General features: G+C 44.8%; 1 protein-coding gene across 2 annotated transcripts in view; it reads left to right on the top strand.

Moving 5' to 3' along the window:
• BCAT1 (branched chain amino acid transaminase 1) overlaps nucleotides 1-23,288 on the top strand; it is a 57,636-nt gene that overhangs the window by 11,312 nt on the left and 23,036 nt on the right. Inside the window, exons 1-2 of one of the 2 annotated variants that reach the window (XM_075602875.1) lie at nucleotides 8,833-8,937; nucleotides 11,052-11,129. In XM_075602875.1, coding sequence (XP_075458990.1) covers nucleotides 8,887-8,937; nucleotides 11,052-11,129 — 129 coding nt within the window. In that variant the 5' untranslated portion in view covers nucleotides 8,833-8,886. Of the gene's footprint in view, nucleotides 1-8,832; nucleotides 8,938-11,051; nucleotides 11,130-23,288 lie in introns of those variants that run through there. The other variant, XM_075602876.1, reaches the window with a different exon arrangement.

Genomic DNA, 23,288 nt, shown 5'->3' on the forward strand with positions numbered 1-23,288 from the left:
CATTGAGAATATATATTTCCATTTCCAAAACCGAGTCTACACTTTCAGTGTTAGTACTGTTAGGCTGCTGAAAGAAAGAGGTGTTATGGACTGCACATTAAGTAGTCATGTACAGGGCCGCCGACAGGGGGGAGAGCCGGGACATGTGTCCCGGGCCTGCAGGCTGCGGGGGGCCCGGCCGGCACTAGAAGTTGGATCCAGTTAGAGGTCGGGAACAACCTCTTTGCCCGGCCTCTGTCCTTTTGTTGCCACCAGCCTGGCTTTTCCCAGCTGTGGGCCTACCTCTCCCTCACTCTCTGGCTCCGACCCCGGTGCTCGCCGGGCCTCCCTCTCACATCGGCGTCACCGTGACCTCGGCCCAGTACCTGCGCACACTGGCATGAGAAGCTCGGCGCGGGACAATGAGGGAGGCCCACAGCTGGGGAGAGCCGGGGTCTAGCAGCAGTGAGAGGATTGGCAGCCAGACAAAGAAGTTTGGCCCCGACCAGTAGTCGGGCCCAACTGCTTTGTCCAGCCACGAGGCGCTGGCTCTTGCCAGCTGCGGGCCTCCCTCACTGTCCTGCGCAGTGCCGCTCTCTGACGTCAGCGTGCGCATCGGCATGAGAGATAGGCATGGCCTGAACAGCGTGGGAGAGGCTGAAGCCTTACAGGAGGCCTGCAGCAGCTGGGGGAGAGCCAGGGCACCAGAGATCTGAGACCATCCCCAAGGTAAGCGTGTATTTGGGAGGTGGGGGAGGTTTGTATGTATTTTGTGGGGTATGAGGAGGCGGGAATGAGTGAGAGGGTGGTAATTGGTGGAAGAGAGGGAGCGAGGAAGAGAGGTGAGAGGGGGGAGAGTTAGTGAGGAAGAGAGGGGGTACGAGTGAGACAGGGGAGAGAGAAATACATCAAAAGAGGGGGGAAATAGAGGGGACTCACCGACATGGGCGGCGGGGCACTGTAGAAACTCTAGTCCTGGGCCCCGGGAAATCTGGGCGGCCCTGGCCATGTATAGCAGACTTCTTTTACAGCAAAGGAGCCAAAGTATACATGTGCACAGTTGGTGTCTTGACATTTGTGTGATGCCTTTTACCGATGAGCAGGGTAACATTGTTTTTCCTTATATAGCGATGGCAGTGTACGCACTTCTGCACATAGAACTCTCTCCCCTGTCGAGCTTAGAATCTAATTTGTGAGTTACAATGACTTGCCCCAGGTCACAAGGAAAGTTTACACTGGAATTTGGGATCGCCCCTATTAAGAGCATTGACATTACCATTCCCTTCCCTCCCATACTCTTCACTTACGTTCGGGAGGAGAAATGGGTTATTCACCTGTGCCTTTGGCTCTGAACAATTAAGATGCCGGCAATCCTTATCTACAGTAACATGTAAACAAACTCCCAGCAGGGCGACCTCGCTTGGGGCTACTGGAGACGGAACTATTTTGATTGGATGGAGCCTCTAATAGCGCTATCTTATTATAGCCTGCGAGAGGCTTGTTATGTAAACAGGTTGTTCCCAATGGGATCAACCATGAGAAACACATTCATATTCCACTATTCAAAATGCTTTCCATGTGTTTCCACGTGCTGGAGAAGATTTTAGTGCCCGTCGTTTGAATGGAGCTGAAGTCCTCTCCAGCACAGGGAAGTCCTCTTCAGCATATTGAATAGGGGCCGTATTTATTTATGATCATTGGAAGGCTTTGCCTGTGATTGGCGTATGGGGGAGTAGCAACTCCGGTCCAGGATGTCCTCTGCCCTCACTGCAGCAGTCTGATTAAGGCTGCGCTTATAGTGACGGTGACGCGGTGGTCGCTGGAAATCAAATAGGGATGACTTCCAGCAATCACGACCAATCCGTCGCGCCATCACGCTTTCTAGATGCGCACGTGACGGCGGCAATGCATTTGTTTTGCTGCGGCGTCACTGTTGCCGGCACTATAAGCGCAGCCTAACTAATCTCAACTGAGTTTTGCCTTTATATTTCAGCCATTCCTACTCTCTTTCTTTTGCTGGCTGCAAAATCAGAATCCATCATCCACCCCATCTCCTCCTTTTTCTTATTCCCTTCTTATTATAGGCCTCTTACCCCCCCCCCCCCCCACCCGACACCTGCTACTTTAGGGCAATAAACCAGTACAGCCAATGTTCGTAATGTAATAGTTACCATTATTATCGATTTTTGTTACCTGCGTACACACATGACGACAAGGCACTATTACTTTTACAGTGATCCTTGGCATGTGCGATAACTGCTGATAAAGGGTGTTTTGAGATTCATGTTACAGCTTTTATTATATTTGGGAACATTACCCTTCATAAAATGAACCTACCAGTGTTTTCTTGTGTAAAAGGATACTCGGTATGCTCGTATATTTCCAGTCTCGTAAAGCGTCTTTTTTTATAAAATTAGATTGTGATAAAAACCTTCAAACCCATAGGCGGTCGCTGCTCTCTTACATGGTTTTATTTTCATTTAAATGTCTGAAAGCTGGGGGAGAGTCTGCCGGTGATCGGTAGGGAATTCCAGAGAGTGGACAGCACGGCAGAAGTCTTGTAGGGGGAGAACGAGGAGGTAATAAGGTGGGAGGGGAGACAGATGGCGTGGAGGCATTTGGGGATGACGGCTGAAGTATAAAGGGGGGGGAGGGGGCAACGTCGATGATTGTATGTATTGTATGTCTTTATTTAAATAGCGCCATTAATGTACATAGCGCTTCACAGAAGTAATACATGGGGTAATCAAATAAATAACAGATAATATAAATAACAGATCATGGGAATAAGTGCTTTAGACATAAAAGTAACATTAAGGAAGAGGGGTCCCTGCCCCGAGGAGCTTACAGTCTAATTGGTAGGTAGGGAGAACGTACAGAGACAGTAGGAGGGAGTTCTGGTAAGTGCGTCTGCAGGGGGCCAAGCTTTATGTATCACGTGTTCAGAATATCCACAGTGCTATTCATATGCTTCTTTAAGCAAGTGGGTCTTAAAGGTGGATAGAGAGGGTGCAAGTCGGGTACTGAGGGGAAGGGCATTCCAGAGGTGTGGGGCAGTCAGTGAGAAAGGTTTAAGGCGGGAGAGGGCTTTAGATACAAAGGGGGTAGAAAGAAGACATCCTTGAAAAGAACGCAAGAGTCTGGATGGTGCATAACGAGAAATTAGGGATGAGATGTAAGGAGGGGCAGAAGAGTGTAAAGCTTTAAAAGTGAGGACAAGAATGGAGTGTGAGATGCGGGATTTGATCGGAAGCCACGAGAGGGATTTCAGGAGGGGAGATGCTGAGACAGATCTAGGAAAGAGTAGAGTGATTCTGGCAGCAGCGTTTACGATAGATTGTAGGGGAGACAGGTGAGAGCCAGGAAGGCCGGACAGCAGGAGGTTACAGTAATCAAGACAGGAGAGAATGAGGGCCTGAGTCAGAGTTTTAGCAGTCGAGCAACAGAGGAAAGGGCGAATCTTTGTGATATTGCGGAGGAAAAAGTGACAGGTTTTAGAAATGTTTTGAATGTGAGGGGCGAATGTGAGAGAGGAGTCGAATGTGACCCATAGGCAGCGTGCTTGGGCTACTGGGTGAATGATCGTAGTTCCAACAGTAATGTGGAAGGAGGAAGTAGGGCCAGGTTTGGGAGGAAGTATGATACCTTTGTAAGTCAGAGCTAGGGTTTTAAATGTGATTCTAGAGGATATGGAAAACCAGTGTAGGGTTGTGTAGTGGAGCGGTGCGTGAGATGAATCTGGCAGCAGCATTTTGGATGGAGTGGAGTCGGGACAGGCAGACAAGGGGAATGCCAACAAAGAGAATGTGCAGGCGGCACAGGATGAGTGAGTGAATTAGGATTTTAGTTGTATCACTAGCTGATATACCCGGCGTTGCCCGTGATGTAATGTTCTGCCTCCCCCATCCTCCCTCTCAACTCCCTTTCCCCCCTCTTCACAGCTGTTCAGGCTTCCCCCCCTTCTCTCCTGACTCCCCCGCCTCTCTCTCCTGACTCCCTCTCTCCCCCCCTCTCCTGACTCCCTCTCTCTCCCCTCTCTCCCCCCTCTCTCCTGACTCCCCCCCCCCCCTCTCTCCTGACTGAATACTACCCCCCGCCTGTCCGCTGTGCGCCGCCGTCTTACCGGTGGCAGCTGCAGGAGGAAGGGGGTCCTCCCACTGCCTGTCCCCCCGCTGGGGAGGGAAGTGAGCGTTGGCAGCTGGGGCAGTGGGCCGCGCCGCGCTTCCCGTCCGGGAGCCGGTGGGGGAGAGGGAGAGAGAGAGTTGGGTGACGTCATAGAGCCGGGTGATGTCATAGAGCCACCAATCTGATTGGCCAGAGGCTGAATGTCCAGTGTTGTATACCCCTTTAGTCTGGGGGATTCCGAGAGCGTGACGGCCCAGACTTGCCTCCTGGAAGCCCCTAGTTGTGCCACCATCACACCAGACGTGAACATAGAAAAATGGAGGACTATAGCGGTGGAACCAGGGGTCTCCTTGAGGTAAGATTAGGGAGCCATACCACAAAACCTCCCCCCCCCCCCTCATTCAGAATATATTAAATACTAGCTGAGAGACCCGGCGTTGCCCGGGATGTAAATGCGTAATAGGTAGTATTATTTATAACTCGTGGAACAATAGGTGACTATTTGCTGGGAAAAGGGGAGGGGGGAAAGGGGAGGGTGGAGGGGGAAAGGGGAGGGGGGGAAAGGGGAGGGGGGGAAAGGGGAGGGGGAGAAAGGGGAGGGGGGGAAAGGGAGAGGGGGGAAAGGGAGAGGGGGGAAAGGGGAGGGGGGAGGGGGAAAGGGGAGGGGGGGGAAAGGGAGAGGGGGGAAAGGGGGGGAGGGGGGGAAAGGGAGAGGGGGGAAAGGGGGGGAGGGGGGGAAAGGGGGGAAGGGGAGAGGGGGGGAAAGGGGGGGAGGGGGGAAAGGGGGGGAGGGGGGGAAAGGGGGGGAGGGGGGAGGGGGGGAGGGGGGAGGGGGGGAGGGGGGAGGGGGGGAAAGGGGGAGGGGGGAAAGGGGGATGGGGGAAAAGCAGGGAGGGGGGAAAGGGGGTGGAGAGCAAGGGGCATATGTATTGTCATAATGTATGTATCTGCATGCCCCCCCATCTGGGCGGCCGTCCGGCCGCTTGTTCGGCAGCTGACCGCTCCCCCTTCTTGGTTCCCCGATGACTCGGGGCTCGCTCTTCGCTCCCCGTGACTCGGGGCTCGCCCGTTCCCCGTGACTCGTTCCCCGTGACTCGCTCCCCCATTCCCCGTGACTCGCTCCCCCGTTCCCTCTGACGCGCTCCCCCCGACGCGCTCCCCCCGATGCGCTCCCCCCCCAGGCGATCGCTTGGTCCCCCGATGTGCTGTCCGGCTGACTGAGTGCAGGCGGCGGCAGGAAGCGCCCTGTGTGGGCCTGTTTGGGCATGGGGCCTGTGTGGGCCTGGGTGTTCCTGTGTGGGCCTGAGGTTGCGCGCCTGAAATAGGGGAGTCACTGGCGCCATAAGCTGAGGCGTGACGCGCAGTGGTGTGACTTACCTGAGCGGGAGGAGGGGGAGATAGCGCCGGGGAGGTAAAGGAGCGTTGGCGGCTGGGGCAGGAGGGCCACGCTTCCCCTCCGTCCGGAGCCAGTGCAGGGCGGCGCACGTGATGGGGGGGGCGGCGCACGTGATGGGGGGATGGGTGTGTGTGTGTGTGTGTGTGTGTGTGTGTGTGTGTGTGTGTGTGTGTGTGACCTTTGGCCGTCACTCCGCCTCAGGCCAATGAGAGGTGTGCGGGGGCGGGCGGGCCAAGGGACCAATGTGATTGGCCTGAGGCGGAGTGACGGGCCAAAGGTCCAATGCGATGGGCCGTAGACACAGGGACCGTAGACACAGGGAGACACATACAGACAGGCAACGACACATAGGACACTTTGAGAAATATATAGTAGATATAATATATGCTTTATTAAATAGTTAGCTCAGTATTCGCTATAACAGATTGTCATTGTTGCACAACGCAAAAGGAGATTGTATGGTTCACATTACCCGCGAAAAAAAGGGTTCTTAAGGTTTGCATCCCGTCCATATAGTGGTGACTTAACATAACATAAACAAAGTTACCATTTCATATATGAAATACCGGTAAATAAAAAGGAGGTATGACTGCCAGGTTAGGCATTGATTATGTTCAACACGTTACTGTAGTAACCAGTGAAAATTTTCTTCAACCACTAGTTGCCAATTCATTCAGAAAGCGCCACCCCCAAATAGAAATCCACATATTTTCCAAACGACACCACCCTGGGACTCCACGTCACCTGTATGAAAACATGTGGTAAAAAAAATCTCTTATAAATTGAGGCACCAACAAAAATATGCATTTCATGAATAAAGTAGAATAGTGAGGAGGTCTGACAATCCTCCTACATGTTTCGTGCAATCGCACTTTACAGTGGCGGCCGCCTTTAACCTCCTGCGGCCGTTTCCCCGCGATTTTTAAAATCGCGGGCAGATGCGGCATGTTTTCGGCGCCGTGGGCGCTTTCAATGTTAAGCGCCATTAGCGCTGTCTGGGAAATACGGCTGACGCGCGGCAAAGTCCGTGACAAACGGAAAACATCCCCGAATTTCTTCGGGGATGTAGGAGGTTAAAAGGGGCCGCAACAGTATCTAGGAGTCCCTGATAAAGTGCCATTGCAAGAAACATGTAGGGGGATTGTCAGACCTCCGTTTGTAATGGATGAATAAAGCTCATTTTTGGATACCCTTTTTGACCCACTCTCTTGGCTGTGCGCTATACTTCCTATTGTGCTTACATAAGGCACAGGATGGTGACATTTCTAACATGTGAGTACACTTATGATTGTTCAACGCAAGTGGTTCAATAGTGGTCCTAGGACTATCCCAATGAGGTATTAAAGAGTGGGCGTATACCCCTTACTCTTTCCCTTCAGGATTATATTTTGTCTCTTTTAAGGACTCCATACCACCTGGGAGTTGTTTTCAGAAGAATACTCACCATCTAATTATTATTAGCCCCATACCCTGTGCCTTTGATCATTCTCTAATCTTTAGAATACGTTAGTGATTCGGCGCTAGAGCGCTTATACCACTAAACTTTTCCTACATGAGTAAAGTAGCAGGAATTACACACTTCCAATTTTGTTTTATAAATTATTGTCATTTGTCTCTTCTGTTACATTCACAAGTCCGACCCTCTATCCCAGGACACATCCATGTGGTCTCTGTACAAAGGCTCGAGCTTCACAACCAGGCATAGAACCACCACATTTTGTCTTTATAACTACTGTGAACTTTTGCTCCAGTTTTGCATGTATAGAGTTTAATTCATAGCCCCCTACCCTCTAACATCATATTTCCATACTCTAGCATTATTATTATTATTATTATTATTATTATTATTATTATTTAGCATATCATATTTCCCCACTAGCATTATATTATTATATAGAATTATATTATATTATTATATCATATTTCCACAATGTAGCATTATATTATTATTAGATTATATAGCATTATATACTTTTTCCATACTCTAGTATTATATTATAATGATATTATTATTATACTGTATAGCAGTACTGTATATTACATTTCCACACACTAGCATTATATTATTGTACCACATTATATCATATTTCCACACTGTAGCATTATATTATATTGTATAGCATTAGATCATATTTCCACACTAGCATTATAATATTAATATATTCTATTATTATATGGCATTATATCATATTTCCCCACTAGCATTAAATTATAGCATGATATCATATTTCCACACTGTAGATTATTATTATATAGCATATTATTTTTCCACACTCTAGTATATAAGGATGATATTGTTATTATATAGCATTATATTTCCACACTAGCATGTTATTATTATTCTTATTATTATATAGCATATCACTATTCCATACTCTAGTATATAATAAGGATTATATAATTATTATTATATAGCATATAATGTTTCCATACTCTAGTATATAATAAGGATTATATTATTATTATTATTATTAGTTTATAGCATATAATGTTTCCATACTCTAGTATGTAATAAGGATTATATTATTACTATTATTAGTTTATTATTATAATATAGCATATAATGTTTCCATACTGTAGTATGTAATAAGGATTATATTATTACTATTATTAGATTATTATTATAATATAGCATATAATGTTTCCATACTGTAGTAGATGATAAGGATGATGTTATTATTACATAGCATTATATGATATTTGCACACTGTGACCAGGTAATGCCAGGTCCCACACCTCCTGGGAGCTGGCAGCAGGGGGTGAGGGCTCTCGGGCACCCAGCACTGCTTATAATAATCCCCGAGGCTGATAGAGGGAGGAGGGGGAGAGGGAGAGAGGAGAAGGAGGGGAGAGGGGGAGAGAGGAGCAGGGAGAGAGAAGGACGGGAGATGGGGAGAGAGGAGCAGGGAGGGAGAAGGAGGGGAGAGGGAGAGAGGAGCAGGGAGGGAGAAGGAGGGGAGAGAGGAGCAGGGAGGGAGAAGGAGGGGAGAGGGAGAGAGGAGCAGGGAGGGAGAAGGAGGGGAGAGGGGGAGTGGAGCAGGGAGGGAGAAGGAGGGGAGAGGGAGAGTGGAGCAGGGAGGGAGAAGGAGGGGAGAGGGGGAGAGAGGAGCAGGGAGGGAGAAGGAGAGGAGAGGGGGAGAGAGGAGCAGGGAGGGAGAGGGGGAGAGAGGAGCAGGGAGGGGAGAGGGGGAGAGAGGAGCAGGGAGGGAGAAGGAGGGGAGAGAGGAGCAGGGAGGGAGAAGGAGGGGAGAGGGGGAGAGAGGAGGGGAGAGGGGGAGAGAGGAGCAGGGAGGGAGGAGGGTAGAGGGGGAGAGAGGAGCAGGGAGGGAGAAGGAGGGGAGAGAGGAGCAGGGAGGGAGAAGGAGGGGAGGGACGCGGTTATCAGCATGGCGAGCCTGGGAGCTGGAGGTGCGCCCTGCACAATGCCCTGCAATAAGGTAACACGGGCCGGGGGGATCCCCTGCAGATCCCATGCAGATCCCCTACAACAGATCAGCACCGGGGAGGATCTCCAGCACACAGAGCAGGCGATCTCCCATCTTGCTAGAGCAGCTCCCTGTGATCGCATGGCTGTATACACAGTATATAGTGTTACAGAGTATCTCCCTCCTCCATCTGTCACGATAGATGGCCTCATGCTGGGTATTGTTGTGATGTTACTATAGTACAGAGCAGCATTAAGGATCCCTGGGTATATGTCCCTGCCCCTCCCCCCTGCGATAGGAAGCTGTCAGATTCACCATCACAAATTACTCATAAATAAAGCAATGTGAGACGCACTTTGCACGAATTACTCCCTTTAAACCGATTTATATTTGCTGCAACAATTTCTGGATTAAATGTATAGTATGTATGTGTGTATATATAATATACATACAGTACACACATACAAAGGTGTGTGTATACATATGTGTACATATCTATAATGTGTGTGTGTGTGTGTGTGTGTGTGTGTGTGTGTGTGTGTGTGTGTGTATATGTATGTATGTATATCTTGTAACTGATTATCTGTATGTTTCATAGTCAATATACAGTATGCCACAAGCATAGAGAGAACTATATTCTGTAGAGGGAACTAATAACTGTATTGTGATATAATGTGAGTGACATCTCGCTGCTTTTACATTGTTGCCAGAGGTGCTAACTGGGGTCCCCAAGGGCTACCAAAATGTACTCTACAGGTTTGCATCTCTCTCCTCCTGTGTCATTTCTATCACTGCCACGAGCTGTTTTTTAGATATAGGTACAGTACTTGTACAATATGTTATACAGCAACATGAATATAATGATGAACAGTTAAGTGTAACTGTGGCTGTTCTTCAAATGATTATTTTCCATTAAGTTGTCTGTGATATGAGAACCTCTGACTTTATTTATGCAGGAGGAGTGATAAAAACTTGGGAGAAAAGAATGTGTCATGGCTACTGTTTCTATCTATAACTACACCATGTGCATTGATACAATTAATAACATGACATCATAAACATTTATATTATGCAGTAAGTATGCTCTCAACATCTTAATTACTCTAATTAGCTGAGGGTTATGAACTCCAATCAACAGGAGCAATTACATTGACATGAACCTTTTAAAGCTTTTAACATATTACTTTGACACACAGCTATTAGGAATAACTAAAACTAAATAACACTCAGTAACAAAGTAAATAGAAGTAATGTTGGCCAGATAGAATATGCATAGGTTAACAACCGTTAACCTTTGTACAAGTACTGCAAGTACTGACTGACGCTGCTACGTGAGGGGTTTCTATACTATTTATATAGGGTAAGTAAAAAGTCAAGAATTGCTCACTTAGCCATGCCCCATTCAAGTTAAAGGACCTTATAGCACAGAGTACCCTCCTTGTAAATACAGGACTCATTATATATTGCCTATGTGTTATAATGTGTTTATAATATGTCATTCTGGAAACTGTAGCTATGTTATAAAATAAAAGTGGGGGAGAGTTTAGTCAAAGATAATACATTGTAAAGTGGACCATGGATAGAAATGGATCATTTACAAGCTGTGATAGTTTTTTTTAATTAGAACATGAGAATAACTGGGTTTATGTAATTGGTACAGTATTTATTATTATTATTATTATTATTATTATTATTATTATTATTATTATTACCTCAATAATGATCAATACAAGATTATGAAAGGTAAGCCATGTACAAAGAGATTATTTTCAGGCTGTGTTGTACTTATGTACTTGAGTATTAAATTCTTAGTATTTTTCTTTATTCCTTTTGATTTGAGTAAAGGTGACTTGGAAAAAAATACTTTGACAAAGTGCTACATATTCATGTGATGCCACTGTTTGCAAATAGATTTTCTATGCAAATATTAGTTTTTGCTTGATGGAATATGACCTCTAATATAAATGGCTTTTCTGTTTGCATGTCCTTTAGATAACATATCAGCAAATATATTATTATTATTTGCTCACGACCAGTTGTTATTTTTTCTCTCCTGTTAATCGTCTGTGTATATATATTTTTATTTATTTAATGGACATTTCTCTCTCCTGCTTTTTATTCTACAGAACGGCACAAACGGGTGTCCCAATGGAACAGGCCGTAGTGATGGGGGCGCAAACCACGTGGTCAGCGACTCCTTCAAGGTGAGCATTTCGCGAGATTCCACTTCCTGCGGCTCTTTTTAACCGTTTTGTGCTGCCATTTTCCCGTTGGTAATGAAGATTGTTGCACCATACATGAGAGGAGCTAAAATATTCACTTACAAAGGGCAGACGGCTTCAAAGCATGTTGAAGGTGGATTACTTTTTGAAACTAGATGCCATTTTTCGATTATTCATTGTTTTAGGCTAGTCGGTTTTAAAGATTGTTCACCTCAACCAAAATGCATTTTCACATGGAAGCTTCCATTTATACAAGTTAGCTTAATTATTATTAGTATTCGTTTTAACCTCTATAGCAACAACCGGTTCTATAGGGCAGTACAATGTGGGGTTAAGGACAAGAACAAAACATATAATTCATGCAACTTAAAATATAATGAAACCGTAGGTATTGAGGTCCATGCTCTGAGAAGCTTAGGCTGCGTCCATAGGACAGTCAGCGCTGAGCCGTGCGGACGCTCCGCGATGAGCCCCGTCATCCTCAATGAGGATGTCTTGAGAGGGGGCTCTCACGAGCGTCCGCATGCGTGCTGAGGTGCAGGGATTTTCAGCCGACAGCAGAACCTGTTTCTGAGCGCGCTGTCGGCTGAAAACCTCCAATCAGAGCAAAGCAGCGTCAACGTCACGGCGCCGTGACGTTGACGTCGGCGCGTAACGGGCTATTGGCCCAGTGACGTCAGTGCCCCGCCTCCCCCCGCCTCCTGATCGCGCACCCTGGCTCGTCTGCTAGTTCATGCAATTGCTCCTGATTGCGCAGATGAGCCTCAGCGTCAGCGCGGAGGAGCGTGGTTCCCCCCTCTATGGACGCAGCCTTAGTCTAAAAGGTATGGGAGATTGATGACACAAGTATAGGTATGGGACATAAATCCATTAAGCATAGGACTAACCATAGGTTTGTCACGAGGGTGCATGGAAAGTCTCTTAAAAAAAGGTGGGGTTTGAAGGAACGTTTGAAAGTGTAAATGGCGGGGAGAGTCTGTTGGTGTTGGATTAGGCGTTCAACAGTCTTCGAGGTGAGAGTAAAAGGCAGTAACGAGGTACTTCGTGATCTGAAGGGTAAAATACTTGGGATTAGATTGGAAATGTAGGGAGATTCTGTGTCATGGAAATCTTACTGGTGAGAACCACAACCTTGAATTTGACTCTGTTGGGTATGGGGAGCCAGTGCAGGGATTCGCCCGGTGACGCAGAAGATCTAGAACGGTTTGTGAGGTAGATGAGACTGGAATTTGTATTTAAGCTGATGTGGAGGTGGGACAGTTGGAATAGGGAGGGACAAAAGTCCAGTCAGAATATTAAAAGTGTGCGAACTCCTGTACAATTCTGGTAGACAGCGTAGTTGGGAATGGGCAAAGTTTCAGAGATGGAAACCGCAGGTTTTAGTGTGGCGAATGGGACCCTTGGTCACGACCAAAAGCGCAGCTGGCGATTCGCCGCCACTACAACTCGCCACTGGGCAGGTCACTGCTGTACAATTTGCTTCACTTCGGCAGCCTGCCGCTCCTAGTCTCGTGGCCATCGCTCACACTGCACGCGTGCGGACGCCCAGTGCTGCAACGTGCCATCTTTAAATGCCCCGCGGGACATTTAAAGATGTAGCGGCATGGGTGTAGGGGTGTGTAGAAGAGAGCGGGAGAGTGTGTTTGTGTAGAAGAGAGAGGGGGAGAAAAGAGACTAGGGGGAGACGAGAGGGGGGAGCTGAGAGATATGGGGAGGGGGGACGAGAGAGGAGGAGGGGGGACTAGAGACAGGGGTGGGGGGCTATGGGGTTCCCCAGAATTTCACAATCTAATTCTAGGGTTCCTTACCCAAAAAGTGGTTGAAAACCACCGGTCTAAGCATTAGTCTGTCTAACCACCAGTTACATGTGATTTATTTACTTTCCATCCCAGCACAAAGTATATGTATTAATAAACACATTGCTTAGCCCCGTACAATTTAGGAATCAATAAATAAAACGATAATTTTTTTAAAAATAGCAATAATCAGCAAATTGCTTTAGGAATACATAAAATAATAACGGTTCTGTTTTCTGTTCCTGTACTGCAAGAATAAGATGCTTCATGCGTCAGTAAAGGCAATTATCTTCTTTGTGCTTCGGAGAGGCAGCTTGGAACATAATTGTCGTTGGGTTGAGATTTACACTATGTCACTGTAGCTGCATTTTTACTCCTCGGCAGTGAAATGCTTGAGCCAAATATAGACATGCGACTGTTGTCCCCGTGGTATACTGTAGGGTGAATATTTAAAGCAGGGATCTGTGTTAATCTATTTTTTATTCATGTCACATTGGTTAGCCCCAGGAGTTTTGGGATGCAAGGCAATTATTAACATACCACCGGGATACCACCATTTGTAAAATATATTTACCTTCCGACAAATGAGTATTTTCAGGAATTAAAAATGACCAGCCTTGGGAAGTTTGCAGAAAGTTAGTCAGTAACGGGACCCGTACAATCACAGCTTTTAACTTGACCAAAGACATGACCGTCCAATTTGGAAGAACGCAGGGTGTCCTCTTCCTAAATAATAACATCGCACCGGTAATTGGTGGCCTTTGGGTGTAAAACTACAGCAGTCCTACACTAGGACCGTCCCTGCTTTCCATCTGCCCTTGAAAAATTGGGACTTAAGGGAAGGGAATTGCTACTTTAAATGACAACCCTGTTGAAAGAGTATGTACAGTTGTGACTTGCCGAAGGTCCCAAGGAGACCTGATTCTGGGATAGAACCAGTTTCACCTGCAGTAACATTAGCTCCGTGGTAAAGTAGTTCAACCCTTCATCAAAATCCAGCCGAGTAAAAAATGCTGGTTTTCGCTTTCTCTCTGAATTGTGAGATCTGCTGCTGTCATGTGATTTCAGTTGATAATGTCTCTTTCCTGTTTTCTTCTAACTGTTCCCTTTCTGCTTGGGCCGCTTGCACAACTGTCAGCCTTTATAATAAATGATGCAGACCCTGTGTGACTAACACAATCATGTCACATCGGGCATCTCGTAAGATTCCTGGATTTAGAATGTTCTCCGCCTCCAAATGTTGTTCTTGGAAAAAAAAAAACATTCTATTTCTCAAGAAAATTGCGTAAAAGCCCTGCTATCAAACAATATTAAGAGTAACATGCAACTAAATCCGTGCCGATAAGAAACAGACAGTGCTCCTCCGAAGTAAAAATTCAAGAATGAAAGCAAAGGAGGGGTGGGGGGGACCCCAAACAGGAAAGGTCCAGGAAACTCCAAAAATGGGGGCGCACTCATGGATAGGTGCAAACATATCAAATACAATTTATTAATGATAACGGTGGTAGGGACATGCAGGTTAAAACTCTAAAATACAGAAATTGTCACAGACAATAACGCCCTCTGCCAGTAACAGGAATAAACTCAATGAGAGGCAAATATCGACCAACAGAGAACGATAGTTCCTATGGGGGTAACACTAGGGACCCTCATGAAATATAGATGGCTGTAACCAGGTAAAGTGTACACAATCATATCCATAGGACACAAAATCTTCACAGTAACCAGGAAAAATGGGTTAAACAGAGTAAAACATGGACTGTCTCTAAACTCAGTAACTGTAGCATATAAGTGTCATGAAGTAGAGTGTAACAGTTCACGATAGTATTGTATCACTTGTATTTGATATTTTTGCACCTATCTGTGAGTTCCCCCGGTTTTAGAGTTTCTGGGACCCTTCCTGTTTTGGGTCCCGCCCCTCCTTTTCTACCATTCTATTTCTGTGTTACAGAACATGCTCTTCTTTCCCCCTACTTCTGATGAATGTGCTCACTTCATAGAGAAAAGTCGCTCACAGCCGGTTCTTTGTGACTTGTCAACTTCATTTGTGTCTTAATAAGATTCGTAAAATGATTTAATGCCAAAAACCTATTTGAGGACTATTATCATGGTGAAAGAACTTTAAAACGTGATGGAATCCACCAGCGGTGTACTTTCTGCACCAGTGATTACCGGATCCTGGATTCCTGCTATTTTATGAAATAATGCATAGGGGCTTATTCGGAAAGCTTCAATAGCGCCAATTTGGTGCTACCACGCGGAAAGCCCTATTGGACTGCATGGGCCTTTCCATGTGACAGAGCCGGATTGGCGTTTTCGCAGCTTACTGAATAAGCCTTATGCATTATTCCATAAAATACCCGGAATCCAGGTTCCTGTAATCACTGGTGCAGATAATTCAAAGTATCAAACTAAATCTACATATATATTTGGTATGGTCACTACAGGTCATAAAACGTATTTTATTCTGTGAGTTCAACCTTTGCACTCAGAGCAAACCTCACTAAGCAAACTGTTTCCTTCTATATTTCAGGGGTGGCCGAACTCGGTCCTCAAGAGGCACTAACATGCCAGGTTTTCAGGATATCTCTGCTTCAGCACAGGTAGCTCAATCAGTGGCTCAGTCCTTTCAATTGAGCCATCTGTGCTGAAGCAGGGATATCATCAAAACCTGGCATGTTGGGGGTCTTGAGGACGGAGTGTGGTCACCCCTGCTATATTTTGTAGGCTCATCTAAATCTTTTGCTGTATTACTTCAAAAGAAAAATAGTATGAAAAAAACGTTGTATGGTGCTCAGAGAAATACAGCAATTACTACAAAAATCTGAATCGTTGTAAAAAGGATTAACCCAATGTTGAATGTACATATAGAATGTCCAAAAGATGCATACTGGCACTAAAATCCCACAATGCACGGTAGTAAGGATGTATTAATAGTGAGCATCTATAACAATGGAACAGTCTTGATAAACATAGTCCAGAACTTGTAATGGTAAACCTGGAAAGACTCACATGGGAATAGGTATCCACGATAAGCAGCAAGTCCTCAGGTGTCCAGGGATCCACGGGTTAACTGTGCCTCCGCCTGTTGAAGGACAAATGTAGCAAAGGAGAAAAACGGAGCACTAGGTCCACACTGGCATAGCCAGAAAGAGTGCAAGGATGCGTTCCCAAATAAAAGCTTGTTTAATGGATCAAGAACAACAGATACACACCAACGCGTTTCGGACTATTACTAGTCCTTTATCAAGGTGAATAAAGTACTTGCACACTCCCAGGGGACAATTTTTGCCTTGATATTGTCCCCTGGGAGTGTGTAAGTACAATAAAGTTTTTTTTTTTTTTTTTTTAAATTACAATTCCTAGTCATGTAGCGTGACGTGATGACGTCACAGCTATGGACGTGTTGTGGTTTCCTCATTGGGTAGTGCATAGGAGGCAGCTATTGGTACTCGTGGACATGTCGTATGTTCCACTTGCTTCCTCACTGACTCCCTTGTATCTCCAATCTGGTTACGCACACGTGATGTGACGCGTCAGTACGCGATGACGTTTGACGTCCCGATCACGTGACACATGCGGAAGTGTCGGCGATTGGTATGGATGAGCTCATAATTCATATAAATAACACTCCAAGGGGGTAAGTACTTTATTCACTTTGATAAAGGACTAGTAATAGTCCAAAACGCGTTGGTGTGTATCTGTTGTTCTTGATCCATTAAACAAGCTTTTATTTGGGAACGCATCCTTGCACTCTCTCTGGCTATGCCAGTGTGGACCTAGTGCTCCGTTTTTCTCCTTTGCTACAAAAGAAAAATAGTAACAAGATTTCTCCTTGATTCACTAGGGACTATTTCCTGGGGGCGCTTTTCCATGCACTTACCCAGGTGTTAGGGGCATTATCGCTCATTAATTCACAGAGGGCAACTTGCACAATCTCGTATTAATTCACTCAGTGCAGCCGCTCATATTATTCCCACTGCAGACTCCTATGTAATTTCTCAGTGCAAAGTCTCGCTCTCTGATTAGGACTTTTATTCATTTGCTCAGTGCAGTTTCTCATCCGTGAACCCAACCGTCCGTGCGCGGCCCATATTCACTCATTTACTGTGCAGGTATTTCACCAGTTGTTTTCTTTACGTGGAACATTTGCTCACGTGGAACAGGCACCGCCACGTTCAGCCAGCACTAGATCTTCCACCACCTGTCATTCTCCTAACCAACTCTACAATAAAATGAGCACCAATATGCTGGCATGTCTTTTTCACGTCATTTTCTCCCATTGTACATAATGTACAAAGCTGATATCTGTCGGTAATAAAGGATACGTGTATGCAAAGCTGTCGAGGGAAGCGGAAGCAGGGACCTGCTTAAAGATAAGATCAAATTGGAGATACTTCAAAGGATCCAAAGATGGCGGCCGCATTCAACTCCTTTCAAAATGGTGGTTGGTTCTCTAGTAGGAAAGCGAGAATCCCAGCAGAAATCGCCCAATAGATTTTAATGGAGAACAGTATCTTTACGTCACTCAAACACTCTGTGACCAAAGTTTTTTTAAGGATGCAGACCTAATCCTCAACATTTCAGGGAAATTCCATCTTGAGGTAGTAACACCTTTTTTGTCGCAGAGTTTTTTTAATCCCACAGGATACTGTGTAATCTAGTAAACATTGGTTGGAAGCATTGAGAAGCTCCATGGATCTCTCCTACTGCCCATAATCAATATGGCAATAAATGTGTGATGCGGTTACCGTCCTTCAGTTTAGAGTTCTGTGTAAATGTTCTTAGATTTCGTTTTCTTAGCGCTTTGTTAGAGGTGTGTGCTTTCCTTTCATAGTCCAGAGACATCCCCATTGGAATGTGCAGTAAACAGGTCACTCCTTGTAGACTAACACCCTGCGCTCTGGGAAATCGGATTTTGGGATTGTGAGTTTAGCAATCCTTTTAGCCTATGAGGCATTTGGGAAAAGAAACGGTGCACCTTGTCAGTCGCAAGTAAGCATTCTGTGAGCTTTCAGAGAGACTTGTTAATCTGAAAACAGGGTATATTGAGGGGAAAATATGTAATTGTGCGAGGAAGAGAGAGAGAGAGAGACTGAGACTTTTTCTAAGCATTTCTTCTGCCATAAAATACCTCCCAGCCCTGGGAGACGCCGTACTGTCCATTCAAGTCATGAAGCTATGTTGATCCGTCTGCCCAATATAGGCCATCACACCTCTGTTAAATATATTTTGGCCCTTGTTTCTTCGATGTGACGCAAACAAAAATCGGGAATATCTAAAGATACGGAGTAAACATTGAAATGGACTAATTAGATTGTAAGCTCTTTGGAGCAGGGACTCCTTTTCCTAAATGTTACTTTTATGTCTGAAGCACTTATTCCCATTACGTGTTATTTGTATTATTTGTTATCTATATGATTGTCCCGTGTATTACTGCTGTGAAGCGCTATGTACATTAATGGCACTATATAAATAAAGACATACATACATACATACATACTAATTTAGATTTTGAGTGAGTTTCTTTTGCACTGAAGTCTATAAGACTGACTGTAGATTGATAGATGAGGCTGGAGCTGCTCATTATTTGGGAAAGTTATTGTATTGTATGCAATATGTTGCATGAACAGGTGTTTATTGTGTTACAGGTTTGCACAGGCTGTGTTTGACAATAAGATGACACTGTTAATTGCTAGTAGTGCAATATGTTAACTTTTTTTTTTTTTACAAATATGCTAGTGTAGCCCCTTGCTAAAATCAGGCCCCTTTTAGCATGCACCGGTTATTTGGATCGATCTATGGAAACCGTTTGTGTCTAGAAATATGATCTTCATAAGCACAAATTTGTTTAAAATGCAATTCAAGTAAATAAAGCAAAGTTGAGGGCTATGGGACAGTTATATATTCTCTGCACATCCAGGAAGAGTTTGCATGTTTGCGAAATACATTTGAATTGTTTTACTTTATTAAAAAGTACAGTTTTTGTTTTGTGTTTTTAAATGCACAGTTCCCTCATTTGTGTAATGTAATTCAGGACATCAAAGCAACTCTCAGTATAAACCATTTGCTTTATTATTTCTCAGTATTAATCACACAAACCACATTTAAGCAGTAAACAAAATAACTTCCTATAAACAGAATAACTTCCCATAAAAGAAAATGTCAGCAATTTTGTACACTACCCAGAACAAAAACATGCACAAGCAGATGTGGCAATGCTCTGTAAATGTATGTACTGTGCCCATGGATTTCATTTCTGCTCTTTGCTGTGATTACCCACCCCTAGGACACCTACATAGAACTATGTAAACAAATCTCAAACAGAGGGTTTCCATCGGACTGCAATGGCTCCAAACCGCCAGGCCCTCCGGTTCTGAGGGGTATATTTGAAGCCGAGAGCAGTTGCGGTTTTCCAAGATGATCACTGTTTAACTTTCTTTTGATGAGAACCGGTCATCGCTCATCTTCCCAGTGGCAGCCATTTTGTTCCATGCAAGAGTGGACAGAGGTTTAGAATGCAATAGCTTCAGAACGGACGTCTTCTAGTGTTTTACCGATCCTGCCCTGCACCGGAATAAATTAAACAGAAGTCCAGCAGCACTGATTCCTACTTTAATTAACCTATGAAATTTGCTTCATGAACATTTGCTGTAAGATCCCTATTTTGGGGATGGGAGATTAGCAGGGTTGCCACCACTCCAGGTTTGAGCCGGAGACTACGGGTTTTGGGCTCTTATCTCCGGGCTACGGGTTTAGCCGCGTAATTTCTGGGCGGCGGCATCTCCCTCTGAAAATCCCGTCAACATGGCTGCGCGACGTCAAATGGTGCCGCGTTTCCATGACAATAGGACGCTATGTGACACCCAGTTGCCATGACAACAGGGCATCACGTAATGCCTTGGTGCCATAAGGCGTCCCGTTCTCATGGCAACTTGATCCTGTTATCATGGCAATGTGCGCCATTTGAAGTCGCGAAGCCATGCTGACTGCACCTTGCAGGGAGAGAGGATGCCGGGAGAGAGAGAGGATGCCGGGGGGTGGAGGGGAGGGGGAGATAGGATGGTGGGGGAGAACGAATGCCGGGGGAGAGAGAGAGAGGATGCCCGGGGGAGAGAGGATGCCCAGGGGAGAGAGAGAGAATGAGAGAGAGAGAGAGAATGAGAGAGAGAGGATGGCGCCGGTAAGAGAAATACATATATAAAATAAATAAATACACGTAAAAAGTCTCCGGGCTTGCATTCAATTGAAGATGTCAACCCTGGCGATTAGCAGGTCCATGTGTCAATGTGTGTCTGCCGTGCACTTATGTAGTCTGGATTTTGTGGCATTGGTCATTAAGGTACATTAAATTTAGTCCTGGAGAATTGTAAGGTTGTTGATTGTTTGTGATGCCTTTTAGGGCCCCAGCACGACTGTTATTCGTAGACTACATTCTAATGCAAAGAACTTCCAAAACCAGAAGTCTTTATCAACGGACCTGTGAGGTTTAGAAAGCCTATGTGCACTATAATTTCAGCTATTAAGAACTGTCCTACTCCACTAAAAGGTTTTATAACCTACAGACAGTCTACAGACCGTAGTAAATACAGTGGTATACTTGCAACAACCGACAGTACTTTCCATGCAGAATACTTAGTTCTGTTATGTTTGTACTTGTGGAAGATATCACATTGCTCTTCTGCTGCAGGGTAACTTCCTGTGGAAGGTTTCACGCTGATCCCCTCTCCCCCCCCCCCCCCCCCCCACCTTTCCCTCTCCCCATCTCTCTTCATTGTTGGATATATCAGTCACTAGAAAGAACTGGACAGTATGAGGCTTGGCAGGAAACAAGGAATGAGACTTCCTGGTAGCGTTCCTCAGTATTATAGTATCATTTATACTTTTCAACCCCCTTTCTTGCTATTCATAAATATGCAGTGAAGAGAAATGAAGCATATTCTAGCATTTAATTCGTATTCACAAATGGAAGAAGGACTGTTGGTCTCTGTGAGGTGCTGGACAAACATACAGTTTGGTCAAAATAATTTGTACATTAAAGCAGCGTCCAGGCTGCCATTTTTTTAATGTAGTTGCAATTTAATATGTGCATCAATACAATCCACGCAATGATAAGTAATTTGTTAAGTTGACGGTTGTTCCGTTCTCCTGTGATCGCGAAAAAGATGGCCGTCCTCTGGCACGTGGACCAAATGGATAAAGAAGAAAACGAAAAAGGAGAGAAAACAGTGGTGTAACACTGAACCAAATGTCACATTTTCTAACTATATAGTTAAAAATTGCACTTTATATATACTTAGTTATATGTGTAACACATTTGCAAAAATAATTGCTGCCTTGGATTTCCTCTTTAAAAGGGTAAGACTGAAGTTCACAATCAATAGAATTAATATGATGCAATAAAGAATTACATAATGTAAGACACAGGGCGGCCAACTCCAGTCCTCAAGGGCCACCAACAGGTCAGGTTTTAAGGATATCCCTGCTTCAGCACAGGTGGATCAGTCGTAACGACTGATCTACTGATTGAGCCACCTGTACTGAAGCAGGGATATCCTTCAAACCTGACCTGTTGGTGGCCTTTGGGACTGGAGCTGGCCTCCCTGCTGTAAGACAACACGCTTCCAAACGATTCATTTGTAATAACTGAGAATGTGTACAACACATTAGGGTAGGACAGGCAACAGAGTGGTCATAAATTTAACTTTTTTTCAGGTTGGGCTAAAGTCGTGAGTGGAGTACCTCAGGGATCGGTACTGGGACCCCTGCTTTTTAACTTGTTTATTAATGACCTTGAGGTTGGGATCGAGAGCAAAGTCTCCATCTTTGCTGATGATGCTAAATTGTGTAAGGTAATAGAATCAGAACAGGATGTAATTTCTCTCCAGAAGGACTTGGAGAGACTGGAAACTTGGGCAGGTAAATGGCAGATGAGGTTTAATACAGATAAATGTAAGGTTATGTATTTGGGAAGCAAGAATAAAAAGGCGACTTACAAATTAAATGGGGATAAATTGGGGGAATCCTTGATGGAGAAGGATTTAGGAGTGCTTGTAGACAGCAGGCTTAGCAATAGTGCCCAATGTCATGCAGTAGCTGCAAAGGCAAACAAGATCTTATCTTGCATCAAACGGGCAATGGATGGAAGGGAAGTAAACATAATTATGCCCCTTTACAAAGCATTAGTAAGACCACACCTTGAATATGGAGTACAATTTTGGGCACCACTCCTTTGAAAATACATTATGGAACTAGAGAGAGTGCAGAGAAGAGCCACCAAATTAATAAAGGTGATGGAAATTCTATCTTATGAGGAGAGGTTAGCTAAATTAGATTTATTTACATTAGAAAAGAGACGTCTAAGAGGGGATATGATAACTACAGTATATACAAATATATTTTCGGGGACAGTACAAGGACCTTTCAAACGAACTATTCATCCCAAGGGCAGTACAAAGGACTCGGGGGCATCCCTTTCGGTTAGAGTAAAGGAGATTTCACCAGCAACAAAGGAAAGGGTTCTTTACAGTAAGGGCAGTTCAAATGTGAAATTCATTACCCATGGAGACTGTGATGGCAGATACAATAAATTTGTTCAAAAAAAGGTTGGACATGTTTTTAGATGGGAAAGGTATACAGGGATATACCAAATAAGTATACATGGGAAGGATGTTGATCCAGGGATTAATCCGATTGCCAATTCTTGGAGTCAGGAAGGAATTTATTTTTCCCCTTATGAGATATCATTGGATGATATGACTCTGGGGTTTTTGTTTGCCTTCCTCTGGATCAATAAGTAAGTATAGATATAGGATATAGTATCTGCTGTCTAAATTTAGCATAGGTTGAACTTGATGGATGTATGTCTTTTTTCAACCTCCTCTACTATGTAACTATGTAACTATACTATTGGTTTACAGTTTGTTGTACCCTACAGAGATACAGGTACAAGCCACACACACCCAATAATTATAGCTGCCATCTGCTTGTCAGGCAACAATAGCGAGTACCAATACCCATGGGGCTTTTCTTGTCAAAGGGGCTTGCAGCCGTCATTCAGCTGTGGTTTCTCGTAGTTCGGAGGTTCTCAAGCCTTAGTCACAGTGTCACTGACGGGCCGGAACCTCCCCTCATTCTTAACTCCAACATTGCTTGTAATATTTAACCTAGCAGGTTTCTTCTTGCAATGTGATTCAGCTTGAGGCCACAGGTGCATCTACTTTTCATCATGCTCCACAATTAACATAAACACTTACTGAAAGCACTAATCAGCAGACATAGCTTAATAGAAACAATAAAGCATGCCTGGCAAAGTGAACTAAAATGTATGTTTGTTTTAAAGGTA

Source organism: Ascaphus truei, chromosome 5 (assembly GCF_040206685.1).
Source record: "Ascaphus truei isolate aAscTru1 chromosome 5, aAscTru1.hap1, whole genome shotgun sequence".
Taxonomy (NCBI): domain Eukaryota; kingdom Metazoa; phylum Chordata; class Amphibia; order Anura; family Ascaphidae; genus Ascaphus; species Ascaphus truei.